The sequence below is a fragment of the Schistocerca piceifrons genome, chromosome 8 (assembly GCF_021461385.2).
Source record: "Schistocerca piceifrons isolate TAMUIC-IGC-003096 chromosome 8, iqSchPice1.1, whole genome shotgun sequence".
In the NCBI taxonomy this organism is placed as follows: Eukaryota; Metazoa; Arthropoda; class Insecta; order Orthoptera; family Acrididae; genus Schistocerca; species Schistocerca piceifrons.
The window spans coordinates 317,380,086-317,395,508 of record NC_060145.1 but is presented as its reverse complement, the minus strand read 5'-3'; the positions used below and the strand labels follow the sequence as shown (position 1 = coordinate 317,395,508).

Sequence of the window (15,423 nt, the reverse complement as noted above, 5' to 3'; positions counted from 1 at the left end):
ATAACCTTATTCTTGTACCCAGTCCCTCAAGTGTAAGAGTAGTCTTCGCAAGTACTGTTGTATGCACCCAATTATTTCGGAAGCATAGAATTGTGTTCTTCCTACTTAAAGTGAAAATGCTAGGCACACTGCAAACAGGCCTTCTAATACCATTAAAATCTCATAAATGCAAAGATAAACCTCTTTATAATTCAGATGAACTGTTCTAATCAATCACTTCAAATACTGAGTTCATTCAATGAAAAATGTTTTGTGGATTCTGTATAAAGAGATAAAAACCAGTTAACATGTGACTCAAAGGAACACAGCTGTCTGCCAGCGTAACTCCACTGTTCTACACACAGACTCAAGGTGTGCATCTGTTGCTGTTGTTTGAATTACCATTGCCAAATAATAAATATTTAAGTGATATATAACGGTCCTATAAAATTTACCAAAAACTTGAATAATTAGTCCAGTACCTTGAGACGGGTTTGTTCTACACAGAGATATTTAATTTAAAATTTTGAAGTTTCTAGCACCAAAACTTGCCTCCTGTAAATATTTAGGGAAAGAATTATAATCACCAAATATACTGTTCACTTACACCAAAGCCGGCCGTGGTGACCGAGTGGTTATAGGTGCTACAGTCTGGAACCGCGCGACCGCTACGGTCGCAGGTTTGAATCCATGGCTGTGTGTGCTGTCCTTAGGTTAGTTAGGTTTAACTAGGTCTTAAGTTCTAGGAGACTGATGACCTTAGAAGTCAAGTCCCATAGTGCTCAGAGCCTTACACCAAAATTCGGGTAACACAAGTTTATAAATGTTCTATTAACAGATAATATGATGGTTTTGTAATGAAGCATCGCTTTGTAAGCTACATTGTTTAATGTGCTATATTGCTGTCACCAAATGCTAAGTAGTTTAAATTATTCGCCACAGTACTTCGCTATTTGTGAGTTTCTTTACAACTTAATTTAAAAGATAATTCTTAAATTCAGATATGAGAGTGTGTGAAGATGGTCCGTGGGTGATATTTAATCGTTGTCGTCAGTGTCTGTTTTTGGGAGAATTTTCTGTTCTTTATAAATGCAACACATTTCTGTTATTGATGTTTCTCACATTGTCTTGACAACTTCCACATTCTTAAAGAAACACAGAATTTTTGATTAGTCCAGCATAATTGCACAATAAACTTGTGGGAGCTTAATTGTACTCAATTTTTGAAGGCTGACAATTTTGTTTCTGTTACATTTAGTTTTACTTCTAAGACTTTTTTTTTCATTTGCCAGGTTGCTATAAAGAACAACATAGACGTTTTCTATTTTGCCTGCTTGGTACCAATGAATGTTTTCTTCACTGAAGATGGGCAGATGGACAAGCGTGTGTTCCTTGCAACATGGAAAGACATTCCAGCTCAGAATGAAGTTCAGTATAATTTGACAAATGTGCAGTGCAATGCTGGTAAGCTGAAAACATTAAGCTATATTTTTTGTAGTATTTGCTGTAGTAAATGTAATCAGAATCAGAAACTTTTACCAGGGAATTAATGTTGCTTAAAATTCACTTCATCCACAGATGCAGTGGTGCAAAAAATGCAACAAAACAATGTTTTCACAATAGCAAAGCGTAATGTTGAAGGTCAGGACATGCTGTACCAATCTCTCAAGCTGACAAATGGAATATGGGCTCTTAATGAGCTTAAGATTCAACCAGGAAATCCTAACATTACTGTAAGTACCAAAAATCTGTTCATTTTCTGCTACTCATTGTGAGAATAAGTATGGGATGTGAAATAAGGTAAAGATGATTAAAAAAAGAAAGCTTCAACACCCAAGTGAAAGCTAGAGGAAAAAACTGAAAACGAAAACTTGGGGCTTTGTTTATGGCAATTTTTGTTATCTGTGGTATGAGGACATACTGAAAAGTAATGCCTCTGAATTTTTTTTATGTGAAAACTCTTAAAGCTTTTTAAATAAAATGAAGTTAACATCTTTACTCGTTGTATCTGCATATTTGCAGCTATCTGCCATAGAAGGCTTCAAATAGCAGTATGTAGCGTGGGTTGCGTAACGTAACTGTCTGTGCCTGAGTAACAGTGTACTACAATAAAGTTTTGAATTCAAAGATTTTGTCCACATGGGACATCTGCAGCAATGAGATGCATTGGGTTCTCTGTCATTGATTATTCTTTGTACAATCCTGACTTGGAATTTTCATCTGCTTCCAAATGGTAAAGAACACCTTTGATGACTTCATTTTGATAGTTATGGAATGGTGTAATGGAGAGATTGTGGCTCCATCAACAAAATCAGGCATAAACGGGTGTCTTGTCTGGAAATATATGGGTGACTACTGTATTTACTCGAATCTAAGCCGCACTCGAATCTAAGCCGCACCTGAAAAATGAGACTCGAAATCAAGGGAAAAAAATTTTCCCGAATCTAAGCCGCACCTGAAGTTTGAGACTCGAAATTCAAGAGGAGAGAAAAGTTTTAGGCCACACCTCCAAATCGAAACAAAGTTGGTCCATTGTAATATGAGACACAATTTAGGTCGAATAAATGACGATACAGCTACAGTAGTTCGGTTCGAGTCGTAAGCTTAGCAGTTAAGCTGTACCAGGTAGCCATTGCTATGCGTCAGTCGCTCCGTCCGTATTTATACGGGTACCCTTCCTTTTTCACGTGCTTCGTCTGGTTTGCATTGATTGCTTATTTTTCTTTGATCTGATAAGTGCCGTTCTTTGTTATAGGTGTTTACGCCACTCTAAGCTGAAAATGCATTACTGTACTGTCATACATTGTTTATCGCATTCTGATAATGAGTTTACGGCCTGTCGCCGCTCGCGGTATGGCTTGCTTTTGTGCGCGCTGCCGCCGCTTACAATTTTAAAAAGAGAGGAATTGTCTCATTATGGAAACAATGGCAAGAGACTGCTATTTGTTGTTACTACGCTGCTGCTTTCTTTGATAATGATAAACAAGAACCAAATAATAGACTGCGTATGATAGATGTTCTGAACGAGAGTTTAGCGAAAAATTTTATCCATTTGAAAATCTTTGCAGACGCCTCTTTAGTAAATTATATTCTGCACAGAAATTAGTCATCTTAGATTTAAAAATCTAGTCAATTGCCGTGCTTCAATTCTGACTGTATCACTATTAGGCATAAGAATACGAATATAAACATGACATGATATGTATATTCTTCCGCGTTTGTTGTTGTCTCACTCTAGTTTCGTAGTTTATTAGGCAGACAGGATTTAAATGAGATAGCAGCAAATACGAAAGAATGCATGGTAAAATGTTTATATTCGTATTATTCTTATGATGAAGAGAATACTGCGTGTGATTCACAATTCATAGAAGTTCCAATTAGCAACCATCTCTTCTCACTGGTAGGAAAAAATTCAGAACGTAGAGTTGGCCATATTGAGAAACATCCCAGTCTTGCCAGTCGGATTTTCGTAGTACATTGAAATGCTGCTACATTCGAAGATGAACAATACGGAATTTGTATTTGCTTCGTTGGATAATGTATGAAAATGAAGTGGTTGAAACTCGGGGCGGAGAAAAAAGCTAGTCTTCCACCTTTTTTAAAATTTTTTTACTGACGCAGAGGTTTTGGCGCCAGTATTTATCTTTGTGCCTGCAAAGCATGCCTGTGCAGCGCTACACATATTCGAAGGCAGAAGTTAGTTGTGGCAGCACCTACCAACATTTTTCAGAGCTTCCGCTTACTTTGCACTCGATTCTAAGCCGCAGGCGGTTTTTTGGGTTACAAAAACCGGAAAAAAAGTGCGGCTTAGATTCGAGTAAATACGATACATTGAGGAATAAATGTCGATATATACAATAAAGATGAAGTTGTTGTTAAAGTTTGGTTTATTTATGAAGCTTTAAGAGCTTTCTCACAAGTAATTTGAAGGCATTAGTTTTGAACATGCCCTTGTACTTTTATGTTTGGCAGTTTGTCATGTTCCCTGAATTATAATTAATTTTTGTGAAAATAGAGAAACACACACACACACACACACACACACACACACACACACGTTGAACTACATTGTGCTCAGTCGACTGCCGGCTCTTTCCTGACCAATGATTCTACTGCGATGAGTTGGGGGTCTGGGATGGGGTACCTGTTGACAAAGCAGCACTTCTGCCTTTCAGTGAGTCGTCTACTTTATTCCTAAATAATTCATAATTCTCAAATAGAACTTTCTGTACATTGTTGTGTAAAAGGTTAAACACATTATTAGCTCTTATCAGTATGTATTAAAAGTTTGATAATTGTCATGTCACTGTGTTACATTTGCTTCATTGTGAATTGGCTTATTTTTACTGTCATTATACTATTTCTTCCCCTGTTGCAGTTGTCACTGAAGTCTAGAGCTCTTGACGTCGCACCTGGTGTTTTCCAAGCCTATGATGCTATTCTCCACAGTTAACATTCCATTTGATTGATGTTTCAGTATAGATATGAAATATATCCTACATTCAACAGTTATAATTTATAGTACACTCTTACATGTGTAGTAAATACTGTTACATAGTTAAAAGTATATTCGTTTAAATGCACTGTGTAAATGAAGAGAGATGGTGGATATGAGGAAATTCATATAAAATATGAATTTTGAATATGATTTGTCTCAAACTGTCAAAATAAGAACCTGGCATGTGTTAAACTAGATTTGTAATTGTTTCTGCTACTGGATAGAATCTCCTTTTGGAAAACTCAAACATAAATAATTCAAGGGAAATGCACTGAAGGAAAAAATGTTCCCTGTTACAATGTCTATCTTAAAAACCAAAGAGACTTTGTTTTGGAGCACTATGGCTTGTTAAATGAATAAATTTTTAGGTAAAACTGAAATAGTATTTTCATTTGCCACCACACCTACATATTAGTTCTTAGTATTTTTTAAATTAAAAATTGTTGGCATATTTACTAATTAGCATATTTTAGTCGCAGTATTTCTGAAAATGGCGAAGTACAATTAGAAAAGGGAAACAAAACTTTCAATTTAATTTGTGGTGGTTTCTTACTGTTACGTTACTTGTTTTCTCTTTTTTTATCTTCCAGTTCAATCATAGATATGAAGCAGATTAATTTTTCTTCTGTTATTTGTATGATTTTGACTTGATGTACAATCAGAGTATTATCTGAAAGTCCTGAAGAAGTTAGTTTCCTGTGTTCACTAAAAATATAGAATGTGCAACCAAATATATGCGATAAAATTTTCTGCTGAAAGTAACTATTAAATGGTATGGTGCAAACATGAAGAAAAGAGAGAAAACACAAGTTTCTTTAACATTAATTTGACGATGCAGGAAAAGATATATTGCCAAGTTGCAGACAGGCACAATTTAAAAATATTTACAAACAAGTTTTTGGTCTCAGCATTCGTCAGAAACACACACACACACACACACGTATCAAATATATTGACAGTATGTGCTCGATTTTACTGTGCTTCTGAATGCTTCTGCTTATGAATGATAAAGTGATGTCGAGTTACAGGCAGGCACAAAAAAAATATTGCCAAATGAGTAAGTTTTCAGCGAAAAGGCCTTCTTCTGTAAAAACGCGCACATGCTCGCTAATGCTACTCGCACGTCGTCTCTCTCTCAGCAGCCGGGGAAGGTAATCGTGTGTGCGGGTTGTTTGTGTGAAAGTGTTTGTGTATGTTGTTTAAGTCAGGAGGAGGCCTTTTGGCCAAAAGCTTACTAGTTTATCAGTCCATTTGTTGTTCCTGTCTCCACTTCATGGTGAGTCATAAAATTGTCATTATAAAAGATGAGACAGGCATTCATTAGACAAAGGTTCCCCCAAACAATGTTCCAGCAGGAAGTGAATAAGTGCTATGATAGATATTATAACTATATATATATATATATATATATATATATATATATAAAAATAGAGGGAAACATTCCACGTGGGAAAAATATATCTAAAAAGAAAGATGATGAAACTTACCAAACAAAAGCGCTGGCAGGTCGATAGACACACAAACAAACACAAACATACACACAAAATTCTAGCTTTCGCAACCAATGGTTGCCTCGTCAGGAAAGAGGGAAGGAGAAGGAAAGACAAAAGGATATGGGTTTTAAGGGAGAGGGTAAGGAGTCATTCCAATCCCGGGAGCGGAAAGACTTACCTTAGGGGGAAAAAAGGACAGGTATACACTCGCGCACACACACACATATCCATCCACACAGACACAAGATATATATATATCTAAAAAGAAAGATGATGAAACTTACCAAACAAAAGCGCTGGCAGGTCGATAGACACACAAACAAACACAAACATACACACAAAATTCCAGCTTTCGCAACCAATGGTTGCCTCGTCAGGAAAGAGGGAAGGAGAAGGAAAGACAAAAGGATATGGGTTTCAAGGGAGAGGGCAAGGAGTCACTCCAATCCCGGGAGCGGAAAGACTTACCCTAGGGGGAAAAAGGACAGGCACACACTCGCGCACACACACACACACACACATCCATCCACACATACACAGACACAAGCAGACATTTGTAAAGGCAAAGAGTTTGGGCAGAGATGTCAGTCGGGGCGGATGTACAGAGGCAAAGATGAAGTTGAAAGACAGGTGAGGTATGAGCAGCGGCAAATTGAAATTAGAAATTAGCGGAGATTGAGGCCTGGCGGATAGCGAGAAGAAAGGATATGCTGAAGGGCAAGTTCCCATCTCCGGAGTTCTGACAGGTTGGTGTTAGTGGGAAGTATCCAGATAACCCGGACAGTGTAACACTGTGCCAAGATGTGCTGGCCGTGCACCAAGGCATGTTTAGCCACAGGGTGATCCTCATTACCAACAAACACTGTCTGCCTGTGTCCATTCATGCGAATGGACAGTTTGGTGCTGGTCATTCCCACATAGAACGCTTCACAGTGTAGGCAGGTCAGTTGGTAAATCACGTGTCTGCTTGTGTGTGTGTGTGTGTGTGTGTGTGTGTGTGGGCGCGCACGAGTGTATGTTTGTGTTTGTTTGTGTGTCTATCGACCTGCCAGCGCTTTTGTTCGGTAAGTCACCTCATCTTTGTTTATATATATATATATATATATAGTGTGTGTAGTTAAGATGTAAAATTGAAGTAATCACAGTAAAAAAGTTTTCTTCATTTCAAAAAAAAAAGAAAATCTTTAAACATGATAAACAGGGTGTTCCCTAAAAGTACCAGGGTTCAGTGTTCCATCAGAGGAAAAGTTTGGGAATCCCTCCCCTAAACAGACAGAAGCAATTTTGAGTGCAAGACAGATTAGTATCATGGAGAAGTCAGAGGTTTGGGAAAACAAATCAGTAGAGCGTGATGTTATAGAAATAGCATTCACTGGAACCAAAGAAAAAGATGTATTTAGAGTAGAAAGGGAAAAGCCCACAAAGACCATACGAAAGAGAAAATATTTTGCACATTAATAATACCTAAGTGAAAGGATGTAGGTATTATTGAAGCTAAGAGATGGGACATCTGCAGAGATTGTGGCCCACATCCTACTGGGCTGCCCTAATTTGGCCACCGTATGCCTAAACCTTAAACTTGCTGACAGGCTGCCTCTGGTGCTAGCGGACGATTTGATTTTACATTTTAACCACAAAAGTGGTTTTTACTCCTCTCTGTGATGTAGGGAACATTGGTCTTTTGGCTGCTTGAGGGATTGGCAGGATGCCCTGTTGCCTGCTCTGATCCTGGGGGACCGTGGTCAGTGGCCTGGCCTGACTCCTGCCCTTCCCACCTTTTTCATTCTTTTGCATCTGTCATTTGTTTTCTGTCTTGCCATAATTATCTTTCCTCAGATTGTATCAACTTGTCCATGTAGTTAGTTTTCGCGTGGTAATGGAAGGGGTGGTAACCACTGTTGGATGCAGAGGATGCATCTCCCTTTGCATAACATGTCCCTGCAGCCTCCAGCTACTTTCTGGATGGGGCAAGTCTACCACCTGGACCTTCTCTCGCCTCTTGTTGATTCTCTCTTCTGGTTTTCTTGATTCTCAGATATAGCTGGCTTCATTGGTATTTGTCTTTTGTGTCCTTTCTCTCTGGGAACTATTTCTGGCTTGACGCACAAAGTATCAAGGGACCAGTGACTTCATAGTTCTGGCCATTTAACTTCATCAGTCATCCCTCCATTTGCAGAGATGTCAGACCATCATATGGTTTCTGAAGATGTACAACAGCTTTTTCTGTAATTGCAGGAGTAACAGTCCAGATGACTGATCTGGCCTTGTAACATTAGTCAACATGGCCTTGCTGTGTTGATACTGTAAATGGCTGAAGGCAGGTGGAACTACATATTTTGTTTTGATAGGACACATGGGTTTAACGATTTTGTCCTCTTGGGTACAATGTTCTCAAGCTAAAAATGTTCCAATCAAGTCTCCAGATGAGGGCTAATCAGGAGGATGATGTCATCAGGACAAATTTGGTATTCCACTGGCTGGAGCAAAAATATTAAAACCCTTTATTTATTGGATAGGTAAAAGAATTTAAAGAGAAATTAATATGTTGTTGTAGTTTGAATTTGCAAAGTGCATTGGAAGAACAAGAGTTCTGGGAAGGTGAGTACAGGGTTACCAACACAAAATCAAATGGTAAAGCATCTAAAAATGAATAAGAAAATAGAAATCTTCTACTACTACTACTTCAATGACGATTATAAGAACGTACGATGAGATACAATAAATATAGGCAAAAATTACATACACCCATGCTCATAAATTAAGGATAATTGCAGAATGTGGTGCCACACAATGTGGCACTACACAAAACTGGCGCTAATAATATAGGCACATACGGAACACACACGACACAGATATGTGTCCACGGTATTGGTGATAAGGAGAAAACCGTCCTGAAACACGTGCTACAAAACGCCACTGTTTTCCTGTGCATGTACCCTGACATCAATATGGGATACAATTACCATGCACACGTACACATGCCGCACAACAGGTTGGCATACTCTGGATCAGGTGGTCGAGCAGCTGCTGGGGTGTAGCCTCCCATTCTTGCACCAGTGCCTGTCTGAGCTCCTGAAGTGTCGTTCAGCGATACGTCGACTGAGAGAATCCCAGACGTGCTCGATGGGGTTTAGGTCTGGAGAACAGGCAGGCCACTCCATGCCTGATATCATGTGTTTCAAGGTACTCCTCCATGAAGGCAGGTCGGTGGGGCCGTGCATTATCATCCATCAGGAGGAAGATGGGACCCACTGTATGTCTGAGAAGGCGGACATATTGGTGCAAAACGACATCCCGATACACCTGATCTGTTATTCCTCTGTCTAAACATGCAGGGGTGTATGTGCACCAATCATAATCTCACCCCACACCATTAAACCACGACCTCCATACAGGTCCCTTTCAAGGACATTTAGGGGTTAGTTTCTGGTTTCTGGTTCCTGGTTCACACCAGATGGAAACCCAGCTGAATCACTGTTCAGACTATACCTGGACTTGTCTGTGAACATAACCTGGGACCAATGACCATGTACTATGTTCTTGACACCAGGCTTTACGGGCTCTCCTGTGACCAGGGGTCAGTGAAATGCACCTTCCAGGTCTCCGGGCGATTAAACCTGTCTGTTCAGTTGTCTGTAGGCTGTGTGTCTGGAGACTACTGTTCCATTGGCTGCTTTAAGGTCCCGAGCAAGGCTACCTGCAGTATTTCGTGGCCATCTGCGGGCACTGATGGTGAGATATCGGTCTTCTTGTGGTGTTGTACGCTTTGGATGTCCCCGTACTATAGGGCCTGGACACGTTTCGTGTGTGCTGGAATCATTGCCATAATCTTGAGATCACACTTTGTGGCACACACAGGGCCCGTGCTACGACCTGCTGTGTTTGACCAGCCTCCAGTCGCCCTAGCATTCTAACCCTCATAACGTCATCAATATGTATTCTTTGAGACATTTTCAACACACAGTAACCACTAGCACGTCTGCACACTTACTTGCTGCTCCGTACTCTGACATGCACCAAGATGCCTCACTATATGTGGACTACTGCCAGCACCACCGTGCGACAACCACAGGTCAAATGCACCGCATGGTCATACCCCGAAGTGATTCAAACCCACAAACCACCCACCAGAGTGTTGTTTCACCATGTATCAGCATTATCGTTAATTTATGAGCATGAGTGTAGTTAATCTGCATGTTGTCACTTTTCACTAGAGTGCCGGTAAAAGACATACTGGACCTTTTGGCCCAACAATTTTCACCTGAGATCATCAAGCTGTTCCACCATACCTTAAAGACAACATACTTTATGTACAACATTGAAGATGACAGATGGCACAGCAATGGGGTCCTCCTGTCTCCAGGTGTTGCGAACTTTTTCATGGAACACTTTGAGGAGCAAACTCTGAGCTCCGTGAGGTTATGACCATCTTGCTTCCTATGGTATGCTGATGACACTTTGATGTGGCATCATGGTGAAAATGCACTGCAGCAGTTTGTCAGCAACATCCGTCTCAATGTTAAATTTACTGTTGAGTTGGAGAGGGACGACAAGGTTCTGTTTTTGGACATTTTAGTTGAATGGAAGGCAGAAGGCCGGCTTTGTTATTCTGGGCACAGGAAATTTACGCACATTGGCTGGTACCTAAACACCAACAGTTTTCACCACCCTGTACACAAGAAGTGGTACTGAACATAGTACACAGGGCAAAGTTAATTTCTGGTGGTGACCACCTGGAATCTGAATTTAATCATTTGATGTGCATGTTCAAGAAAATGATTAGAGTAATGTAGAAATTGCTAAAGCTTTATGTACTACAGATGACAGACACCTTGTGAATTAGAAGAGGCCAAGCCAGCTGCTTTCCTTCCACACTGTGAAGCAAGTACTGGCAAGATAGAGTGCATGCTGAAGAGACATAAACTGAAAGCAATGTTCCGGCCCGCCTCCAAGATACAAGATGTTACGCCCTGTTCAAGACAACATAGATCTTTAAGAGTTCCTGTCATCTATGGTGTCCCCTGCCACTCTGTTAGTATTTACATGGGCCAAACCATTTCATTGTTACAGAGCATTCCCAACAAATCAGACAAAGGTAACTGGAGAAGTCAGCTATGGCTGAACATTGCTTAGAAAACAAGCATAAAATACGATTAGAAAAAAGAGAGTTTTGGCTCAGTCATCATTATACTGGGTTTATGTTATAAAAGTTGTGGGAGAAATTAGAATAAACAGCAACAAATTAACAGAGACCAGGGGTACACACTTAGTACAGCAGTGGGGCAGGCTTTGGATACTGAGCGAAAGCAAAGACTTAAGATTGACACTTGTAACAAGGTGGGAGCAGCAGTTTGAAACGTGGTGCCAACAGCTTGCACTATGTGTCCCTGTTCCACGGCAAAACGGAACCCCTAAGAACTGGCAAACTTGCCTTCCCTGCATATGCCGCTCTGACCCTCTCTGGAGGTTTCCAGATGCTACCATAAATATAAGCAGAACACCGTGCCAGCCCTGGCAGTCAGTGATTTCAACTCCTGTTGACGATGGTGGAGGCAGATATCAAAAGCTTGAGTATTTTATTCGAAATGATGACTCTCGTAATTGGCCACTGCAACAGACTCAAAGGACACATAAATAAATTATTATGATGGTTAAGCGAGATGAAAAGTTGATACTGAAGAACGACTGGAATTTGATAATAAGGAAGAGGAGGAAAAATAGCAGAAATGGACTGTGGGAAGGAACAGAAAGGGAAAGGCACCTGGCAGAATTGTGCACTGATCATAATTTAATCCTTGGTCTAGGGATGCTGAATGAATAATGTATATGTGAAAGAGACCAGTAGGTTTGAGGTTGTGTAATGGTAACAGATTTTTTCCAAAACAAAGTTGCAAAATATTTCTAGGGGCAGTCATGGACTCGGACAATAATTCATCAGTTATTAACTGCAGATTGAAACTTAATAAACAGCAGAAGATTGAGGCGGGACCTGGATAAACTGAAAGTGTGAGAGGTGGTTGAGAGTTTCAAAGGGAGCATTAGGCAACAACTGATACAGAGGAGATTGATAGATATTTGCCCTAGTGGTTTAGAAAAACGATATAAAAGATAGTACAGTGACGCCAGCATAGGAACAACTAGGCAAAGAAATGAGAGCTAGTAGAAATATTCGGATAACCCACAAGGTATTGAATTTATTTTACAGGAGGAAAAATAAATAAATAAACAGCTAGTGAAGCAGGCAAAAGGAGATACAGATGTCTCAAAAATGATTCCGACAGAAAGTGTGAAACACTAAAACAAGAATGATTAAAGGAGAAATGCAAAGTCTGAGGAGCATGCATGACTTTGGGAAAGATAGACATTATGTATAGAAAAATTATAGGAACTTTTGGAGAAAAGAGAAGCACCTGTGTAAATACCAAGAGCTCAAGTGGCAAGCCAGATATAATCAAAGAAGGGAAAGGTAGAAGGAATATACAGAAAGGCTGTGCAAACCAAATAAATTTGATGAAGTTACAGAAAGGGAAGAGAAAATCAGAACTATGACACTGTGAGAATTTGCAGAGCTCTGAAAGACCCAAATAGAAGCAAAGCACATGGAGTAGATGACATTCCCTCAAAGTTATTGAGGTCCTTGGGTGAACATACCATGACCAAATTATTCATATCCTTAGTGTTTCATTAAATAGTGAGTATGATGAAATAGTTTTTAATAAGGTGACTCTGAAATTACAGGCTCCTCTCTTACACTCATCATTTTCAAATATAATGGCATAGGATCAGCTATAGCTGAATTCACAAATGTTCTTCTGGAAGCACTAGAGAACGGAGATCTTCCTTGACTTTACCAAAGCCTTTTATTAAATAATCACACAATTCTGTTAAACAAACTGGACACACACAAATGGTTTGTTTTAGTGTTTGTCAAGAAATTATTCCCTTCAAACCAGCTACTTAGCTTGTCTACAGCTTTATATAGAGCTGCTTGTAATTGCTTCAGCATGTTTTCTGTGAGAGAACAGTGTTCTTCCTGCAGTGGCAATGCTGATTCCCATCAGATCACCAAAGTTAAGCATTGCCAGGATTGGCTAGCACTTGGATGAGGATCGTCCCGGTCTGTTACTGCTGTTGGCAAGCAGTGTGCACTTAGCCCTTGTTAGGACAACTGAGGAGCTGTTCATACCAGAACACAAGTATGTAAATAAAAATGAAATTTTTATATGTCACATTTTTAAATCAGACTAAAAAGCACAAAATAATTTCTCCCAGCCCCATACAGATAGCCTTGAAAATTCGATTGTGTTTTTTTAATAGCTATAAAAGTATTTGTAAGATTTAAAACAAAAAAGTAGGGTGTGTGTAATAAATATTAGTAAGGAGGTGAACTATTTGTGAATCAGTATTGCATGTGCCCCATGTTTCTTTTTTTAAGTTTTACAAATATTTTCATAGCTATTAAACATACACAATCACAAATTTTCAGGACTGTCTGTATGGGTTTAGGAATCTGTGTGCAGTTAGTAGAAATTATTTTATACTTTTTAGTCCAATTTAAAAATGTGGGATATAAATTCATTTTTATTTAAATAATAATTGTTTGCTTTTTAGTCCTGCATGTGTGAATTTTTTCAGTTTATTTCAAACATGTAGATGAGATTACAACAGATAAGTAAATTTCATCTTTATTTCAGTTTTGCTTCTCCTGAGTCAACCAATATATTGCTTCCTCCTACATGTATCTCACAAAAAATGCCGTGAATTTAAACATTAGCGAGGTCTGAGCTTACGCATAGGCTTACCAGTAATTGTTCTTCACACAACTCATTCACAACTGGAATCAGGATTATGTGGAAATGGCAGTGGTACACAAAGTATCCTCTGCCACACAACAGACAAGAAAGCTAGTTAATAATGCATTGTCATCCAGTTCTGAGCTATGTTGAAAGTTACATCTCTCTAGCTCACTGGAAAGTCAGCAAAGCTTGTACCGAAAAGACAAGACAAGAGCACAACCTAATAAAAGTGTGGTGAAAACAGAGAGCTCTCAAACTCAAATCATACTGTAAGACAACTATCTAATATAGAACACATCAGTGTTGGAGTCACTCAAGGAAGTGTGCTCTGAGCAATACTCTTCTTGCTACATAAATTATTTTCCCCAGAATGTCAAAAACATGTGAAACAGTAATGTTTGCTGATGACAGTAACATTCTAATCAGTGATGAGTTGCCTAATGTACTAAACAAAAAATCTGATGAAACACTTCAGCACATGGATGGATAACAGCAAATTAACCCTCCGTGTATAAATAAAAAAATAATACAGTTCTAGTTCCCACATTAGCAGAAACCCAACAGTAACTCTAACAGTGAAAGATGAGCTCATAGTATACGTATCAAGGGATGAATTCATATCGACTCACAGCTAAAGTGGACTGGCCATATAAGTGCCTCAGGGAAGCAACATGCTTTGTACTTTAGGGTAATAAATTCAGTAAGTAGTAGCTCGTACACTAGGACAACATTTTTACATATGTTCATTCTATAATTAGTTGGGGCGGAACCTGGGAACAAATGAGCAAAATATACAAACAATTTTTAAGCTACAAAAGAAAGGGCGATACCAGTTACAATAGGTAATAACAGGAAACCTCTCAGTACTGAGTTATTGAAATCTATGGAAATCAAGACTGGCTCATGTGAATGTAGTTTGCAAACAGTGATCCATATAAAGAAAGACATCAACCAGTATCCAGTGAACAAGTCTCTACATGAACATGGAACCAGATCCAGCCACCACTTACATCCCAGTAGGAAAACAAAACAAAAACCCAAAATAGTGTGCTGTTTAATGGAATTAAAATGTACAAGCTTCTACAAGTGATCAAAGATAAAACCGAAATACATGCCGTCAGGAAGATTCTAAAAAATATCGGTTGGAAAAGTGATAAGAACTACCTAAAATTATTTGTAAATAATGCTAATGATTAACTGTTGTAGTTTAGAGGCATTTTACAATACTTTCAACTGAATAACAAAATTAGATGTACAAACTTGTAAACATAGTAAAGCAAGTAGTGTCGGATCTGTTCTTGTATACATTTATATATTTAAAAACAAAGATGATGTGACTTACCATACGAAAGTGCTGGCAGGTCGATAGAAACACAAACAGACGTATACATACACACAAAATTCAAGCTTTCGCAACAAACTGTTGCCTCATCAGGAAAGAGGGAAGGAGAGGGAAAGACGAAAGGAAGTGGGTTTTAAGGGAGAGGGTAAGGAGTCATTCCAATCCCGGGAGCGGAAAGACTTACCTTAGTGGGAAAAAAGGACGGGTATACACTCGCGCGCACACACACACACACACACACACACACACACACACACACACATCCATCCACACATATACGGACACAAGCAGACATATTTAAAGACCAAAATATGT

General features: G+C 39.1%; 1 protein-coding gene across 1 annotated transcript in view; it reads left to right on the top strand.

Moving 5' to 3' along the window:
• Nucleotides 1-4,857, top strand: part of LOC124711487 (AP-1 complex subunit beta-1) — a 54,211-nt gene extending 49,354 nt beyond the window's left edge. Inside the window, exons 16-18 of the mRNA XM_047241596.1 lie at nucleotides 1,272-1,443; nucleotides 1,558-1,712; nucleotides 4,358-4,857. Coding sequence (XP_047097552.1) covers nucleotides 1,272-1,443; nucleotides 1,558-1,712; nucleotides 4,358-4,432 — 402 coding nt within the window. The 3' untranslated portion in view covers nucleotides 4,433-4,857. The remainder of the gene's footprint in view (nucleotides 1-1,271; nucleotides 1,444-1,557; nucleotides 1,713-4,357) is intronic.
• The last annotated feature ends 10,566 nt before the right edge of the window (nucleotides 4,858-15,423 follow it).